Genomic DNA, 17,220 nt, shown 5'->3' with positions numbered 1-17,220 from the left:
GCCCCAACATTTGCCATGGCGTCATTATGTCACTCTCCGCGTACATGCCATATAGTGCGCATAGCCCAGTGTGCCAAAGTCATTGCATTCGGTCGCACAGCCACACAGAGTGACATAATGACATCAGATGCAACATTTTGTGGAAGAATATTTCTCCGCTGTTGCCCCTGTGGCCAGTCTTTGACTCCGTCTTAAGCCCCGCTGACAGATCACTTTCATCCCTTAGCAGTGCCACCGTCTTCAAGAGGAGCTTAACAGGGGGTCAGATGGTTAGATGATGAAGCACATCAGGGAGGTTAAAACATGAAATTCCTGACTCTGCCTCATCCTTATGTTCACGTAGAAGATCTTCTAATCCTTGGGGGGTTGTCCATTAGAGTGTCATTCCTCAGGGTCCTTTCAAGAAAGCAGAAAACAAAAATGAACAGTTTCATTATTATTATAATTAGTATTATATTTGTTAAGTGCTTACTGTGTGTCAACCACTGTTCTAAGTGCTGGGGTAAATACAAAATCTTACACGTGTGCTTCTGTCACCAGCGAAGGACAGGAACTTCATTATCTGCATCATATAGAGACAGAATGATTCTTATTTTTCCTGGCCCTTTCCCTCTGCTCTATCAATCAGTGGTATTTATTGAGCGCTTACTTTGTGCACAGCACTGTACCGAGCTCTTGGGAGAGTACAGTATGATGAGTTGGTAGACATAATAATTGCAATATTTGTTAAGGTGCTTACAATGTGCCCAGCGCTGGTATGAAGACAAGTAAATCAGGTTGGACCCAGTCTCTGTCCCACTTAAGGCTCATGATCCTTGCCCCCAAGGAGCTTGTTGGCAGCATTTGACTCTTTCCCTATCCTCCCCGTGAAGACAGATGGTGAGTCAGTCAGCCAGTCGTATTTATTAAGCACTTACTGTGTGCAGAGCACTGTACCAAGCACTTGGGAGAGTACACTATAACAATAAACAGACACATTCCGTGCCCACGACGAGTTTACAGTCTAGATTAGGCTAGTCTCATCTTCCACACCTCTGTTCACTTTTCCTCCACGGTAGATCACATGTGATTGCTGAATCGTTGTATGGTGTTTTCTTGTTTTTTCTTTATAACGTTTTGTGTGGTAGGGGACTGCATTCCAAATTCCAGAGGTGGCAGAAGCTGTCGCTGGCCCACTGGAACCTGTCGGTAGACAAGTACCTCAAGGTAACAAAGACGGGATTATATTAACTAATCGTTTCAAGTATAGGTTGCCTGCAAAACCACTGAACGCATCATTTGAGTTTATCTGCATGAGAGCTTGTTTGAGTCAGTTCTGTGCAATCGTTCATGTAGGGGTGAAATTAGTTGAGTTCGTCCATTTCTGTATTCACAAATTTTGTACTGCTGAATCAGTGGCTCTCTAAACAGCATATGCAAAAGGTGATAGTAATTCACTGTCTTAGTGGAATCCAGTATGTGTTTGGTAGCCTAAGAAAGAACTTCCTCAGCATCCCTTAACTCTCCCTAGCCAAAGTCCGTTTTCGGTTTCATGAGGGGTTGGTGCATTATGCCGTACGAAATGGTATTCGGTCAAAATCCTCCACGATGATATGGCGAACACATAGTTTTTAATGGCTAATGATTGAACTTGTCATAGTTTGAATCACTAGGTCGTCCAATCTTTCGAGTAGGGATGTGGGCCAGGAAAGGGGGGGCGGAGCTTTCGGGGCAGCATGTGTGGGCGAACCTAGAGCTGACCCCAGCAGCAGGGGGGAACCCCAATGTAGGCTGCCACAGCTGTGGCCTCTCCCAGAACTTCTGTTCCTGCGTCCTCCACTGGACTGTGGGAGGGGAGGGGAGGGAGCCAGAGCTCACAGTCGGTTACTGATATTATTGCTGCTGTCGCCTGGCTGCATGGGTGAAGTGGGGCACTGTGCACAGTTTCCACTGCTGGACCAGGGGACAGAGAAGCTGCTCTGGCGGGGTGGGAGGGCCCTTTTCCCTCCTCTCAAAGCATGAAAGAGGCTCAAATCAAAGTGGCCCTGTACTAGGTCCTCGGGAGGGGTCGTCAGTCCGGAGCGTGAAAAACAGGAAAGCACCTGTGAGAAGCTGTATATTTGTTTTCTTTTCATTTAAATAAAAATAAACGATAAAAAGTAAATCCCCTGGGGCCTCCAGCAGCGGGAGATGAGGCTACCCCCAGGTTCCCAGATTACATCATGTGACCGGTGGGGGAGGCAGCGCCATGTTGGATCATAGTTCAATCCCTTCACCGCAGGATTGGCAGAACTGATAGGACACCTGGACAAATTTGGAAGCCAACCAAATGCCTCTTATGGAAATCACACTTCCATCGTGGATCTTTATTTTCTTCTGTTAATCACAGGATGAATCTTTTAATAGAGACCCCACTTTCACAATGTGGTTCACCCTAGGGACCACCTTGAACGGTTTAGAAATTGAGAACTAGGTCATGCTGCCTTACAATAAACTGGATTAAGTTTTCCAGGGGTGGATCAGATGCTAAGCTTAGTTGATGTTTGGCCCTGTGATTTAGAGGAATATTGCTGGAGCCATTGTCTTTGGGGATGTTTTAAGTAGTCTGGCAAGACATTCCCCAGAACTGGGTTTTCACTGGTGATGAATAATGGATCAGTCAGCAGCTATTTCAGGTGGTGGTCATTTTTCAGTATTATCACTTGGTTTTGAGACTGCGAGCCCCATGTGGGGCAGGGACTGTGTCCAACCCAATTTGCTGTATCCACCCCAGCGCTTAGTACATAGTAAGTGCTTAACAAATACCATAATTATTAAATAGTTTTTTTTCCTTCTGCTCATCTTCTGTCTAAAGCAGAAATGGAATAAATGAAAAGAGGTGTGTCCATGAAATAGAATGGCATTCTTTATTTTGTTAGAGCCTAAGAGCCGAGGACAGACTCCCACCCTGATTTTATTTTCCTCAACTTAAAAGCCAAGGTATTCCATATTCCAGGATGATTGTGCAGGATCACTTAGTTGCCACTGGTTTTTTGACCCAGACTGTTGAGGATTTGTCCATTTTTTATTACCCCTCTTGGTGAAGCACATCTGCCTACGTCTCCCTCTTAGGTATTCACTGGGCTTGCAAAGTGTTCCAGACATCTGGCATACTTCCCAAAGCGTTTGGGAGTTTAGGGACAATGTGAATTCTGAGCTGACACTGTCCGAGTTAGCGTTTGGTGATCTTTCAGGAGTCTAGCTAGTTCAAAGAGACATTTGTGGGAGGATGGCGGGTGAGGGTGGATGTTGAGTGATATAAATTGTAAGCTTGGAACCCACAGCCCAGATTGCTGGAAATGTCCCCCCTCAGACTGGCATGTTTAGTCTTGTCAATGCTGTCTTCCTGATTCATGGAGTGGTGATGTTCCTGCCTAATAATTTACTTTTTTGTAACGAATTAGGTGGGGACATTCCTAATGCTCGTGAGCGAGAGAGCCCGGCCCCGCCGAACCCCGATTCAAACCCGGCACCGCTGCCAGCAAGCCGGAGAGCCTTCCAGCCCCTGAGAGTAAGATCAAAGAGTGACCCTGTGCTCCATCACTTGCCAGCTAGAGGTGATGTCATTTTATGGGGATATTACTTTAGCATTCAGCATTTGTTTTCTCAACGTTCCTATATGAAAAGGGGCTGGAGACGGGGCTCTGGTTTTGCATTGGAGGTGTTACCTTGATGAAGGTCAAAAGGCTTGTGTGTATAGACCCCAGAGCAATGGAAGGGGAAGCTGATGTATGCATGTGGAGCATGCAGAAGCAGACGCATACCCCCACACACACTTTTTCTAGTCCCCTACTTGCTGTGTGAAACAAGTATGTTGTTGAGGAAAAACTGGTGGGGGTGGGCTATCTGACTCTGTTGGTTCTCTTTCACCCCCACCCTCAATCAATAGATTTTCACTCTACCGAGTGCCTTGTTAAACCCAGAGGCTGTGTAGTGAGTGCATCTGATTTTCTAAGAGGGCCTGATATACATGGATATGCAGAGGCACTGTCTTTCAAAAGTGTGCATGAGAGCCAGCAGCAGGCTGAGATTTAGTCAGAACCTTCCTCCTGCCCCTCCTCCCCTCCCTCCATCAGTCTGCTGCTTGCCCCCATTGCTTGCTCATTCACTACCTTCCTACACTCTCAGACAAGTGATCGGTGCAGGCTGACAGTGAGGCGGGGGGGTGTGGGGAGGATGGGAAAGGCAGGATCATTATTCCACCCTCATGGTGCTTCAGTTCCATCCCTAGCACTTACCTGGGCAGTGGCACTCTCAGTGATTGCAGAGAAAGGAAAGGTGGGAGGAGTCCAGGGACTCAGGGGTAGCAAAGAAGGAGGAAGATGGGGCAAGTGCCGCCATGAGGTCTCACTCCAACCTGAGGTCTTTCTGGGCCATTAACTCCATTGCCACGTGGGCATTGGGGCTCACAGATGATAATAATAATTGCGGGATTTCTTAAGCACTTACTATGTGCCAGGCAATGTACTAAGAGGTGGGGTGGATACAAGCAAATCAGGTTTGACAGAGTTCCTGTCCCACATGGGGTTCACAGTCCTGGCTTGGGCGAGGGGTGTGTGTGTGTGTGTAGAATATGAATATGTATGCATGCATATATATATAAATATATATACATATATACACACACACACATAAATACATATGTGTGCATGTGTGTGTGTGTGGAGTATTTTAAAGAGCTTGGGCCTGCCAGTTACTTCAACAGAATGCATAGAACAAGTCTCACACTCATAAGAACCGTCTCAAAGAAAACTCTTTGAAATGCTTTGTTAAATTTATTAACCCTTCCTGTCCTCAAACCATCATTTCCATCCCTATGCAAACTCTGATTCTTTCCTAATATCTGTTATTTGCCACAGCCCTCCATTGAGCATGTACCTAAGAGAAACCTCCTCTTGTCTCTACAGCTGCCACTGAGCGGGGCTCCCCCAGCTCCCCGTGACTGAGTGTGTCACCTCTGCAATCCCAACAGGCTCCAGCAGCCTGGGCTGTCCGAATCCCAAGACCTGACTTCAACCTGGGTCTCCACCTTTGCTCTAGCACGTTGATGACTCGGGCTGGCAGCGTGCTGGTTTTAGCCGGAACTTAGTTCTCTACACAGCGTAGCCTTAGAAGATCATTACGGACCCTTATCCGGTTTCCACAGTGCTGAAAGTCAGCCGGCAGGAGGGTGGAAGACATATTAATTTGCTTGGACTCCCATTTCGGAAGGTGCCGGGGTGCATTCAGCTGAATGATCCTAGGCCTTGGCCTTATCCTCACATTAAAGTATTTCTAGCAAGTGTTGCTAATCAGACTCTGTGCCTTTGTGGTTGGGAGCAGTCAGTGGGGAGTAGTGTCCTCTGCACCCTGGGGGGGGCCCAGTAAACACTCACTGATGGTGAAGAGGGTGGGGGTGACAGTGAAACTTGGAGAACAAATCAACTCTTCAACTGGGTTAGAGGTTATGTGCCTTCTTGCCCCACAAAAGGCACGAGTGGACTGTACACCATCATCCTTCCCACAAGTTGAGTCCTGCCCTGAAAGTTTTCTTTCCCATCTCTCGAGATCGGAGCATTCCCAGGTGTCCACGTGCTGTTTGCCACTTTCTCATACCTGTGGAAAAATCAGTGTGTCATTCCCTCAGCCTCCCCCCTGCACACATGCACGCATGCTGTCTTTTTGGCCACTCTCAGAATCCTCCAGGACACCATTCACACTCTTGTTGCTTAAAATCATCCCAACAGACCAGCCGGGGTAGAGAACATAACCCTGATCTGGGAGAAGAGAGTGGGATTTTATTGCCAGTGTTACCCTGGGCTTCTAGAATGACACAGAACTTCCCTGTGCCTTAGTGCCTCCTAGTATAAAATGAGAATTATAAGTCGCCATCTTACCTCCCAGAGATGATGTGAGCGTCAGCAAAAATGGAAGCCTGTAAAGGTACTGCCAAAATACAAAGCATTGTGCTCATCTCCCAGACCTCGTCTCTATGGTCTCATAATCTCCTGTAAGCAACGTTTCAAGCTTTCTCCCTTCATATAGTCTTTTGCCATCGGAACAGATGACATTCACCCTCTGCATCTCATTGATTTAGTTTCAAATCTTACCTGAAAACATTCTCCATTGTCCCGCTTTTCCTTTTGCCTCCTGATTGTCCTTCCTTTTCATCCACCTAAACGTTACAGTTGTGTTTTATGTAACGTGATCAAGTGTTTGAGGTCTCAGTTTGAAAGACACTGCTTGCGATGTCGATGTTTATTTCCCTTTCATCTGGTGAAAATCCGGTGTCTTCAGGTGGCATTTCTGCCCTGATTTGAGTGGTCTGTGCTGGGCTTCCACATAGATCTGTGACTTGAAGTTGGCCTTGGCCTCAGCATATTTTAACCATTTTCTCTCTTTGCCAATAGGACCAGTGCCAAGTTGTGAAGCTGCCACACAAACCGAAGTAAGACTGGAACTGGCCCCAGTGACCTTGAGAAAGGGTTTGAGAACCAGAGCTTTGCGAGCAAGACCCCGGTCTTTGGTAGATTACAAATCATACATAGATACTAAACTGCTTGTGGCAAGGTTCTTAGAACAGTCTTCCTGCAGCATGACCCCGGACGTACATGAACTGGTGGAAAACATCAAATCTGTTTTAAAGTCCGATGAAGAGCACATGGAGGAAGCTATCACAAGTGCCAGTTTCCTCGAACAGGTAGTTTATTGTCGAAGTCAGGGATAAATTGGAGACCTCTGTGTTTCTTTTCTGGCTTAACTGGCTTTCACTGGTTTCCCTGTCAACTCGTTGATTGAATTCACAACTATATCTCAACAAGGGGAAAGGGTCTCTTTTCTGGTGGACTGGATTTTCTGCACCTGGCTAAAGGCAAGAGCAGTACAGACACATTGCCAATTGGGAAAGTACAAAGGGAACAGATAGGACAGAAGCTCATTTGGAATAAAAATCAAAGAAAACCTACGGCAATTGAAAGGAACAGCAGTCTTTGAGCCCCTGCTGTGTGCAGAGCTTAGAATCATAGAATAAAAGTAAAAAAAAAGTTCTCTTGAGGGGTTTACAGTCTAACAAACATGTACGGTGAAAGGTAACGTACCTAGAGAGTGTGTTACCTCACTCCTTGCAATGGTCTAAGTAAACCTTACTTCTGGCAGAAATTTGGGAATCGGAACATCTTCCCCTAAAGAGGAGTAGCATGGGCCCGAAAGAGCCCAAGAGTCTAAGGACTTGAACTCCAATCCCAGCTCCGCCATTTGTCTAGTGTGTGACCTTAGGCAAGTCACTTAACTTCTCTGTGCCTCAGTTCCCTCATCTCTAAAATGGAGATTAAAACCACCTCCCATAAGGGACATGGACTGTGTCCAACCTTGCATCTATTCCAGTGCTTAGTACAGTATCTGGCACATAGTGAGCACTTAACAAATACCATTAAAAAGAATACCAAAAAAAAAAGTTGCCAGAAGTTAAGTGGGCTGTGGCTTTTTAAAAGCAGAGAGAAGGGTGTCCCTGAACTTAACATAGAGAAAATGTTTTGGTTGCTATTGAAGTCTTCAAAAATCTCTCGTATCCATGGGTCTACATCACAGAATATAGCTATAACTGAGGAGGTGCTTTCTAGTCACTGTGGCTTAAAAACAAAGCCTGCTTGATCCCGGTGACAATTGGGTGGGTGGCCCCAAATCTTGCCATGAAAGTTGAGACTTGCCCTTTGAAGCCCGGTAAAGTTCGAGCGACATAATAATGATGGTAATTGTTAAGCGCTTACTAGGTGCCAAGCACTGTTCTAGGTTGAGTGCAGTTTGCTGGACCTGGCTCTGTTGAAACTGAGCTCCTGAAGTGGATGGGGCTTCCCCTGCTGCAGCAACTCAGCCAGGGTTGGAGCTCTGGTGGAATGGGGTTATTTTTACCTAGGGCCCCAGCAAGCGGTGTCCCAGCCCAGGCTGTTGCTACTAGGTTTTGTTTCCATAGTGGCAGACACACACCACTTTGGATTGGAGTGTCCAGGCTGCAGAACCCTTCATGCCTTTCAGCTGAGACCAAGCCTGCTGTGTTTGGGGGGGGTGATAGAAAAGGTTAGTCATCAACCCGCTACCCCCTGGCTCCCCCCATCCCCCCTCAGCCACACTTTCCAATGTAGGGACAACAGGAAATCCTTCTCCAAGCCTGTACTAAATATACTGCTGGTTTCACTTTAATCAGTTGTCTCTAGACAGAGGCTTGAGATTCATCTTGCTAAGACTCATCACTGTTACTCAAAGCACTTTTCTAACTTGAATCTGTAACCAGTGGCCTTCTGTGAATTCATTCATTGTCGTATTTATTGAGCGCTTACTGTGTGCAGAGCACTGTACTAAGCGCTTGGGAAGTACAAGTTGGCAACATATAGAGACGGTCCCTACCCAACAGCGGGCTCACAATCTAGAATGGGGAGACAGACAACAAAACAAAACATATTAACAAAATAAAATGAATAGAATAGTAAATATGTACAAATAAAATAGAGTAATAAATATGTACAAACATATATACAGGTGCTGTGGGGAGGGGAAGGAGGTAAGGCGGGGAGAGGGGGAGGCGGGGGAGAGGAAGGAGGGGGCTCAGTCTGGGAAGGCCTCCTGGAGGAGGTGAGCTCTCAGTAGGGCTTTGATGGGAGGAAGAGAGCTAGCTTGGCAGATTTGCAGAGGGAGGGCATTCCAGGCCAGGGGGAGGACGTGGGCCGGGGGTCGATGGCGGGACAGGCGAGAACGAGGCACGGTGAGGAGGTTAGCAGCAGAGGAGCGGAGGGTGCGGACTGGGCTGTAGAAGGAATCTTATTACTCAGCTGTAAATCAGAAGGGACAAAGACAAAGTCTTCAGGGAACAGGAATCAAGGAAGCCTTAGCAAAATTTAAGTCCGGCTCCATCTCTTTCGGGGCAATCAGTAATTGCCAACTTCAAAAGTTCCATGATTTTGATGTGACTGTTTAGGAATGAATAAAACAGCTTGATAGACAATCGGTATAGGTCAGATTTCTGCATCTATGTTCCTCATAAACTAGTAAGTCATTAGTCATAAATTACTGATGGGGCACTGGATAATTTCGACTGGTAAGGGAATGAATTTTAGGCATTCTTAATGCAAAACGGGCCATTGACATCATGGGAGTTAGAGGGCTATGTGAAGAAATGCATACGTCAACTTAGAAGGGTGTCTGTATTTGGCTTCATTTTACAAACAGACAGATATTTTGAGCCTCTCAAAGGAAAGCTGCAATATCAATGCAGACTGTTACAATTATTTTTAGATGAAATTGACTGCGGGTAGCAGCTGTTTGGGTGCTCAAAATGGGATGGACATGGAGCATAAACAAGCGGGGCCCAGAGAGGGACAAAGGGGAAAGGAAGAAGAAGGGGAGGAATGGAGAGAGGAAGGTAGCAAAGGGGGGAAGACAGGAAGGGGAGAAGGGAAACAGGAGGATCAGTTCAGCTATGGTGACAGTAGCAAAGACAGCCTGCTAGTTGCCACTGCTGAAGATGACTCTTCCTCTCTTCTCTAGACTGTAAGCTTGTTGTGGGGAGGGAATGTGTCTACTAACTCAGCTATACTGTACTCTCCCAAGCGTTTAGTACGGTGCTTTGCACACAGTAAGCGCTCAATAAATACGATTGATTGACTGATTCTGGTGACAGCAAAAGCAGCCGCCACCATCCTCAGAGCTGCTGAGGCAGTTTGTCCCAACACCCCAGGCCAAAGTGGGACTCTTAATGGGGCCCACCTTAGCCTAGTTGGGTGGTGAGATATCTCCATAAACGTGACTCCCAGCCCAATTTGCAACACTGCTCCCCTTTCTGCTGCATGTTAATCAGAGCCCCACAGTCCAGGCTGTGGAAATAGAGCAATAATAACAAATACATTCAGTGTGACAGGAGGAACAGTGTTTTAAATTGTTAAGCATGCACTACTAAGCAGGGGTAGTGCTGTGCATGAGACTTTGCAACAGATGAGAATACTGTGAAAACCACTTAGTCCATGGGATTTAGTAAGCACTTTCTGTCTGCAGAGCACTATATTAAGCACTTGGGAAAGTACGATATAACTGGAATGGAAGACTCGAGCCTAGTCCCCCAGGAACTTACAATCTAGAGCAGCTTGAGCAATAGAACTTCTTTTCATAGGAGGGGCTGCCTTCCTCCCATTGGATGAGTTTGTCCTATTTGTTCAGTGGTCTATAGGCTCCTAGGATTTTTCCAAAGGAGGAGGAGCAGCAGTAAGACTGCTGGCCACCGAATTCCATCTCTGCCCTTGCTATAATCTTCTAGCCCTATGGTGTTATCTCCCAGAGGGCTCTCAGCCCCAGAAGCTCTGCTCATTATGACCCATTATCATTGAAAGTTTTTGGTCTGCCAGATGGAGACAGTTCCTCTCTAGAAGGCCCATGTAATGCAACATGAGGACTCTAAATGATGCTGATTGCAAATTGACTACTCTGCGCCAGTGTTCAATTTCATTGATAGCCCAGATTAAAGGAGTATCTTTCTGAAACCGTTGCTTGAGGCTTTCATCATTCATTTCAGAGACACCTGGAGAGAGGACATGTGAAACAGTTTCACATCAAGCCGGGGGCTCTGCTCTTCCTTGCAACTGCTGAAAATATTGATTGCCTTTATACCCTCACCCTCTGCAAAGCTCAGATTTCTGAATTTCCACTGACATGTAATCCCCCTCCTTTTGAACTTCAAGAAAGCGCTGTAAAAAACTAAGCAGAGTCAAAGGGAAAAATTGGTGCCAGGAACTTGGAGTAAAAACAACTTACATGCAATTAGAAAGAAAGGGAACAGAAAACAGTGGAGAGAAATGACAGAAGCAATCTCCAGTTTGTGTGTTACTCTGTTCCTGTTTTGTCCTCTGAGTTTGTGTCTGCTCTTGATTTTCTCTGGCATGCATGTGCGTTGGGGGTTTCCAGTACCAACACTGGATAATATTTTGAAGTTCTGTCAGCTCTATAGTCTCAGATAACGCTCAGTCCCCTTACCTCCCTTGGCTTCCTCCATGTCTCTCAACTGAGCTGCATCTGCCTGAACCTGACCCCACTCCCTTTTAAAAGTGGGACAGATATTAATAAGCAAGGATAAGAAGTCTTCAAAATGGTCAAATAACCATCTGAGTTGTTTTCATCTATGGAGGGCAAGTTGATTCTCAAGAAGCTTTTAAATGGGAAAAAATGAGCAAGAATACTCAGGTTGACTCCCTCTCCCCCCTCCATCCCCTCCCCTTTATCTTTCTCTCTCTTTCTGGGAAGATAATGACTCCTGCTGGACCAGGTACATCCCAGACCCAGATGCCGCCGTACAGACATCATGCCGGGCTGCTTCACCTGGAGAGCTGTGGTGATCTGAGCACTTTCACTTCGGCAGAAAATCAGAGAGTGGAAAGGAGACCCCAAAGAACCGAGCCCGAGAGGCCTCACAGTCTCATTGGGGTGGTTCGAGAAACTGTGCTCTGAGTGTCCCTCCACCAGGCAAATGAGCACTGCGGAAGAGCAGGTGTTGTTAAGGGGAAAGTGGGGTGAGGGGTGTCAGTGAAGTATTGTTTCTTGCGTACAGTACTGAGCTTCTGTAGTTCTTGAGCAACCTTTGGAAACACCCAAGCGAAAAGAATGACGTTACAGTAAGTTTATTTCTCTGGTACCAGTTTCCTGCTGGCTTTATAACCAAGGATATTAGGGTGCAATTAACATATTCCAGACCTGACCTTTGGGGTACACAGCTAGAGTTTGTCTATTCTTAAAGTTCCTTCATTCTCCCCTTGGTTCTCTCTGGATGCCACAGAGTGGGTGAGTGGTAGGGGCTTTGATATGGGTGGGTTGTTTTTTTTTTTGGCGGTGGGGGGGAGAGTGGGGGGGTTATGCAGAAATGCTCCCAGTGTCTGTCCTCACTGAGGAGCATGGCTCTCTAGTGGAAGGGATCTGTATAGAGACTATTTATAGCTGCCGACAGCCTCTTGCTGCTTAGCGGGATGGGAGTTGGCATGTAAAAGCAGGATGATTAAATAGCCCCGCTGTTCCTGAAATGCTAAAGTCTCTCTTTAGGGTGCTTCTTAAATCACTTTCTTTGGGGAAACCCCAGAGCTTGTAAATGTTGAGTTTTAATTAAAAGTATATAGGAGGAGAAAATGTTGATTAAGTTTATTTGTGCTTGCAAGACTAGAAAACACCACATGCAAAAGTGAGAATAAAAGCATTTTCTTTGTACACCTGGAGTTGGTGTGTTATGTTTGTGTTTCATGTAACGAAAGTCGTTGTGGGGGATAAATATAAAAAAAAAAGTTTCCTGGAGTCAACCTAAAAAAATAGGAGAGTTTTGAAAATTGAGGTTTTCCTGGTGTGGGTTGTCTTTTTCGATCAATCAAGGGTATTTATGGAGCGTTTACTGTGTACAGAGAACTATCCAGACTATATGTGAATCTTATGGAAGAGTCAGTAGCTTAAGTGTAAAATCTTATTTTACATTTGTTTGAAACGTTGATGCTTTGCTTTGAGACTCAGTGTTTACTTCTCTTGTGGAATTGGTTTTTCAGCCCTCCCTGCTCCCACTACTGCATCTCTGTCTCCTTCCTCCCTTCCCCCTCACTCTTCTCTGTCTCCCCTCCATGCTGTCAGCACGGGGTAATATTGTTCAAGTAAAAGATCTGAATATACAAGTTGTCACTTAGTTGCGGGAACAAGGGAAAGGACAAGGGGAATATCCCTACAGGTTTATCCCATTTGTCAGAGTGAACTCACCAAATCAAAGGCCTTCTAGCCATCACATCTCCTGCAGGCTTTTAACACACGTTGTCCACTCTGAGGGGGTGGTTGGCTGATTTTGGCTAGGAGGACTGAGGCCATCCCATCTGTAGTAAATGAAGAGGGCTAATTTGCCACTAACAGAGGGAGCTTCAGGTTCTGCATATAAATGGGCTAAAATCAAGCAAGTGCGATGGTTCCGGTAGCTGACCCTCTAGCTGCCTGGCCCATTATCTCGGGGCATTAGAGAACATTTTCTCTTGTAGGGGAAAATTTGTCATAATGTAACCACTCAGTTCCCTGCTCCAGTTGGAGACTGCCTCCGTCTCAGGAATATTGCTCACTTTATCAGCAGCTGACAAGATTGTTCTCATAATTGCCCTACCATATGAGCTGAGAGCTAAAATTAGCTGTGACCTTTTTTTCTTTATGGATGGCCCTCCCCAGGTCTATTGCTATTTTCTCATTTTCTTTTCAGGAATCTGTTCAAATTCTGATTGATTATACCATTTGTTAATCACCTTCGTTGTGCTGAGCAGCATGCTAAGCATTAGGGAAAATACAAATAGTTCTGACACAGTCCCGGGACACGGGTTCTCATTACCTTAGGCAGAAGGGGAGAAGGAGAAAGCCATATGTGGTTGAGCTTTTATTAGCTGGAACCTTCTTTCCCAGTGAGAGTGTTGTTTCTATTTTGACCTGCGTGTTACTTCCCTTCAGATCAGGAGCATTTGAATACTCCAGGTGCTCAATAAATAGTGATGATGAGCCCAGTGAAGTAAAAAGAGCTTGTGCCTGTTTTGCAATGCAGATAAGAAGGTGGGTCCACACAAGTGCTTTTCGCTAGTACATTTGCAAACACACCTTGCTAACTATGGCAAAATATGCGCAAGATCTGGCTCAATTTGGTCTGGCCTGGCTTGTGTCACCTGAGAAAAGGCTTCTCCTTCTCTGTGTGCAAGGGAAGGGATGTGCAGGCAGAAGCAGGGTAACCTGGAGCCTGCTCTTGGTTGCTTCTCTGCTCCCCCTGCCCTGCTGTTCAGTCCCCAATGGAATGACCATGAGGGAGGCTGCCTGGCTTCCGTGGGCCTCTCTGGGAGAGAGAAGGGTAGGAAAAGTTGGTTGGAAAAGCTGTTTGGCCTCCCTCCCCAGCACCGCTTGGGGAAGGGTTTTGGGATTTGTGGATTTTGTGAAGCCTATCAGTTGGAATGTGCAGCAGAAACCAAACTCTCAGCCCATGACAACACACAGCTTTCACTCTCCATTGTCGGGGTCGGCAGGACCTGTCATTCCCAGACAGTTCATCTCAAGAAGAGGACAGACCAAGGATCTTTTCACTCTGATCATAGAAGTGGTCTCTGGTTTAATCTGGGCTGGACAATTTCTGCAGAATATATACCGCCTTGTCAGGCAATCAGTCAATCAATGGTATTTACTGAGCATGTCCTGTGTGCGGAGCACTGTACCAAGTGCTTGAGAGAGTACAATTTGGTAGACAGAATTCCAGCTCTCAGGGAGCTTAGAGGTTTGTGAACCAAAAGCAAGTGGCTGCATAACTTCCAGTGAATGTAGAAGGAGAGATTACAGAGTGAGGAGGCTGTGGACCTGGACGTGTTCCACGATCTGCCATTACAGCGTTGATTTCTCCCCAGGAACAATAAACGCTATGCACCATCAAGCAGCCTATTACCCACGGAGCGAAAATGATCTTATTCCCCATCTCCGGAGCATCTTTGACGCAGGATTCTAGTGATAGAGTAGAGATGTGGAGGAAAGAAACCCTAAATTGTGATGGGAGGGGGTGAGGGGTGGCTTTGGGCAAGGAACGTGTCTACCAACTCTACAGCCGAATCTCAGGTTCGTTCTTCCCAGCTTTGGTTTTTTGGGCACGAATTGTTGAGCAAGAGATTTTTCCCAACCCATGTGGAGGGCAACTTCAATCCATTAGCCCATCTCACCTGCTCAAGCTGCCACTTTGCCTGGTGACACTGCCCAGGTGTGGGTCGAATCTCTTCCTTTTTGCCCATCTGGGCTCTAAACGTCTCTGCATAATGAAGACTCCAAGTACGGAATATAGCGAATCTGCCCAAAGCAGATTAACCCTAGTACACTAGGCACCAAGCACAGTGATGAGGATACAGTCATTCATTCGTTCAGTTGTATTTATTGAGCGCTTACTGTGTGCAGAGCACTGTCCTAAGCGCTTGGGAAGTACAAGTTGGCAACAGCGCTCTGCCCTCAGGAAGTGTTCAATAAATGCAGTGGATTAATTGGTTGATTGATGGATCCCTGAATATGGTTGTTTTAAAACTGTGGTCATGGCTGGGGCTCAGATACCTTAGCCCTAACCCTAATAATTCATTCAAGCATATTTATTGAGTGTTTGCTGCGTGCAGAGCATTGTACTAAGCGCTTGGGAGAATATGCTATAACAATAAATATATTCCCTGCCCACAATGAGCTTACAGTCTCCTAACACTAGTCTTAATTAGGGCTCATACAATAAGCTATTCAGGCTTACCTGCTGGGTGATCTTGGGCATGTCAGTGTAGCTCAGTGGAAAGAGTATGGGCTTAGGAGTCAGAGGTCATGGGTTCCAATCCTGGCTCCACCACTTGTCAGCTGTGTGACTTTAGGCAAGTCACTTAACTTCTCTGTGCCTCAGTTACCTCATCTGCAAAATGGGGATTAAGACTGTGAGCCCCACATGGGACAACCTGATCACCTTGTATCCCCCCCAATGCTTGGCACATAGTAAGTGCTTAACAAATACCATTATTATTGTTATTATTATTCAGCTTCCTCATTTGCAAAATTGGAATATGATACCTCTTCTTCCTCCTTCCTAGTCTGTGAACCCCATATGGGACAAGAACTGGGTCCCGTCTGGTTATCTTGTTTCTTCCCCAGCATTTAGCTCAGTGCTTGGTCCATAAGCTCTTATCAAATCCTCTCAATAATAATACATCAATAATTCACCAACCAAACTTCTAGTTATCCCTGAGAATGAGGGAATAGCTTTTTTAGGCATCGGCAGCTAAATATCCTTGCTTGTGCCTCTCCCTCTTGAAGAAGGAGCTGGTGGTACTGCATGATTGTTCTGGGGAGTTTGGGTGAAGAAGACCCTTTAACAACTGAGGTAGCTCACCATCCCTGAGGAGAACCTATGTCCATTTCCCTAGTTAATAAAAAGTGATGATAATACTCTGCACTGAGAATTATAATCAGTAAGAGTGACTTGAGTGGCAACTGCCCCAGGTAGCGTGGAGAGGGGAGCCTAAGAAGAATGTTGACTCCGGGGAAGTTTATATGGGCCATTTCCATGGCACTTCTCACCTGAATAATGAACCGGTTGGGAATCCCAAACAGGTAATTCATTCAGTAGGTGGCATGTCTCCCCTTGGCCAAATACGATTGATTGATTGATTGATTAGGTGGCTGCAGATGAAAATATATTGCCAAGTTCTGAACTCAAGACAGGACCTTAGTCACTCAGTCCTATTTATTGAGCACTTACTGCGTGCAGAGCACTGTACTAAGTGCTTGGAAGAATACAATAAAAGAATAAGCAGACATTTAGTTTGGTGTCTGCTTGTGTTCTACGGATTCAAACTAATAACAATAGAGGGTGTGCAGGGTCGAATGGAGGAGCAGACACGGGTTGGAGTACTGTCACATCATAGTCCCCTGCCGATTCTGGGATTGGCTCCTGAACTGGGTTCAGTCATTCAATCGTATTTATTGAGCACTTACTGTATGCAGAGCACTGTACTAAATGCTTGGGAGTGTAAAATATAATCATAAACTGACGCATTCCCTGTCCCCTAGGAGCAGTTGGTTGACTTTACATAACTGATTTTGCTCTGTATTCCCCCCTCTCTCCTCTTGCCTTTTTTTCCCTTTCTGTGCCACAGAGACAGGAAAAAAAAGAAGAAAAAAAAATTCAAGAAGAAAAATTCCCCGAAGAAGATCAGCAGGGCCAGGACATGGGCCACACATACAGAAGCGTTGTCAGCTGTCCACACCAACATCAGGACGGCTGGGGCAGGCTCTGAAGCTGAGCTGGTGCTAAGTGGTTTCAGGAACATTCCCTCAGCTGCTTCAGGCTCCCTCAGGAACACGGATTGGGTACCAATCATGACATTCTATATAGAGTATTATATTAGAAATTTATCTTCCAAAAATACACATGCCCTGAGCACATAAGATCAGCAAATGCTCACCAGGTGCTAGATTTAGCCCCTGCCCTGGGTTAAGTGATGTAATTTGTCAAAGTGGTTCCTTTAACAAGGTGCTTCAAGTGTTCCACTAGATGCATTGTGCACCTTTCTCCAGGGAAAGGCTAGATTGCCCATACAATATGCAGCCACATCCTACATACTGGACAGTCCAGTTGTCAGCTCGTCTGCCCCTGTCTGGTACTGCTATGGCACCAGATTCCTTTATGTCCAGGATTTT

General features: G+C 46.0%; 1 protein-coding gene across 2 annotated transcripts in view; it reads left to right on the top strand.

Annotated features, from left to right (window-relative positions):
• The window catches only part of FAM189A2 (family with sequence similarity 189 member A2), a 68,881-nt gene extending 57,034 nt beyond the window's left edge, over positions 1-11,847 (top strand). For both annotated transcript variants that reach the window (XM_038769956.1, XM_038769957.1), the window contains 4 exons: positions 1,128-1,206; positions 3,423-3,575; positions 6,408-6,697; positions 11,278-11,847. In XM_038769956.1, the coding sequence (XP_038625884.1) occupies positions 1,128-1,206; positions 3,423-3,575; positions 6,408-6,697; positions 11,278-11,481 (726 nt within the window). In that variant the 3' untranslated portion in view covers positions 11,482-11,847. The remainder of the gene's footprint in view (positions 1-1,127; positions 1,207-3,422; positions 3,576-6,407; positions 6,698-11,277) is intronic.
• Positions 11,848-17,220: the final 5,373 nt, after the last annotated feature.

The sequence above is a fragment of the Tachyglossus aculeatus genome, chromosome X4 (assembly GCF_015852505.1).
Source record: "Tachyglossus aculeatus isolate mTacAcu1 chromosome X4, mTacAcu1.pri, whole genome shotgun sequence".
In the NCBI taxonomy this organism is placed as follows: Eukaryota; Metazoa; Chordata; class Mammalia; order Monotremata; family Tachyglossidae; genus Tachyglossus; species Tachyglossus aculeatus.
Note: the sequence above shows the minus strand (reverse complement) of the source record. Positions and strands in the feature narration are given on the sequence as shown.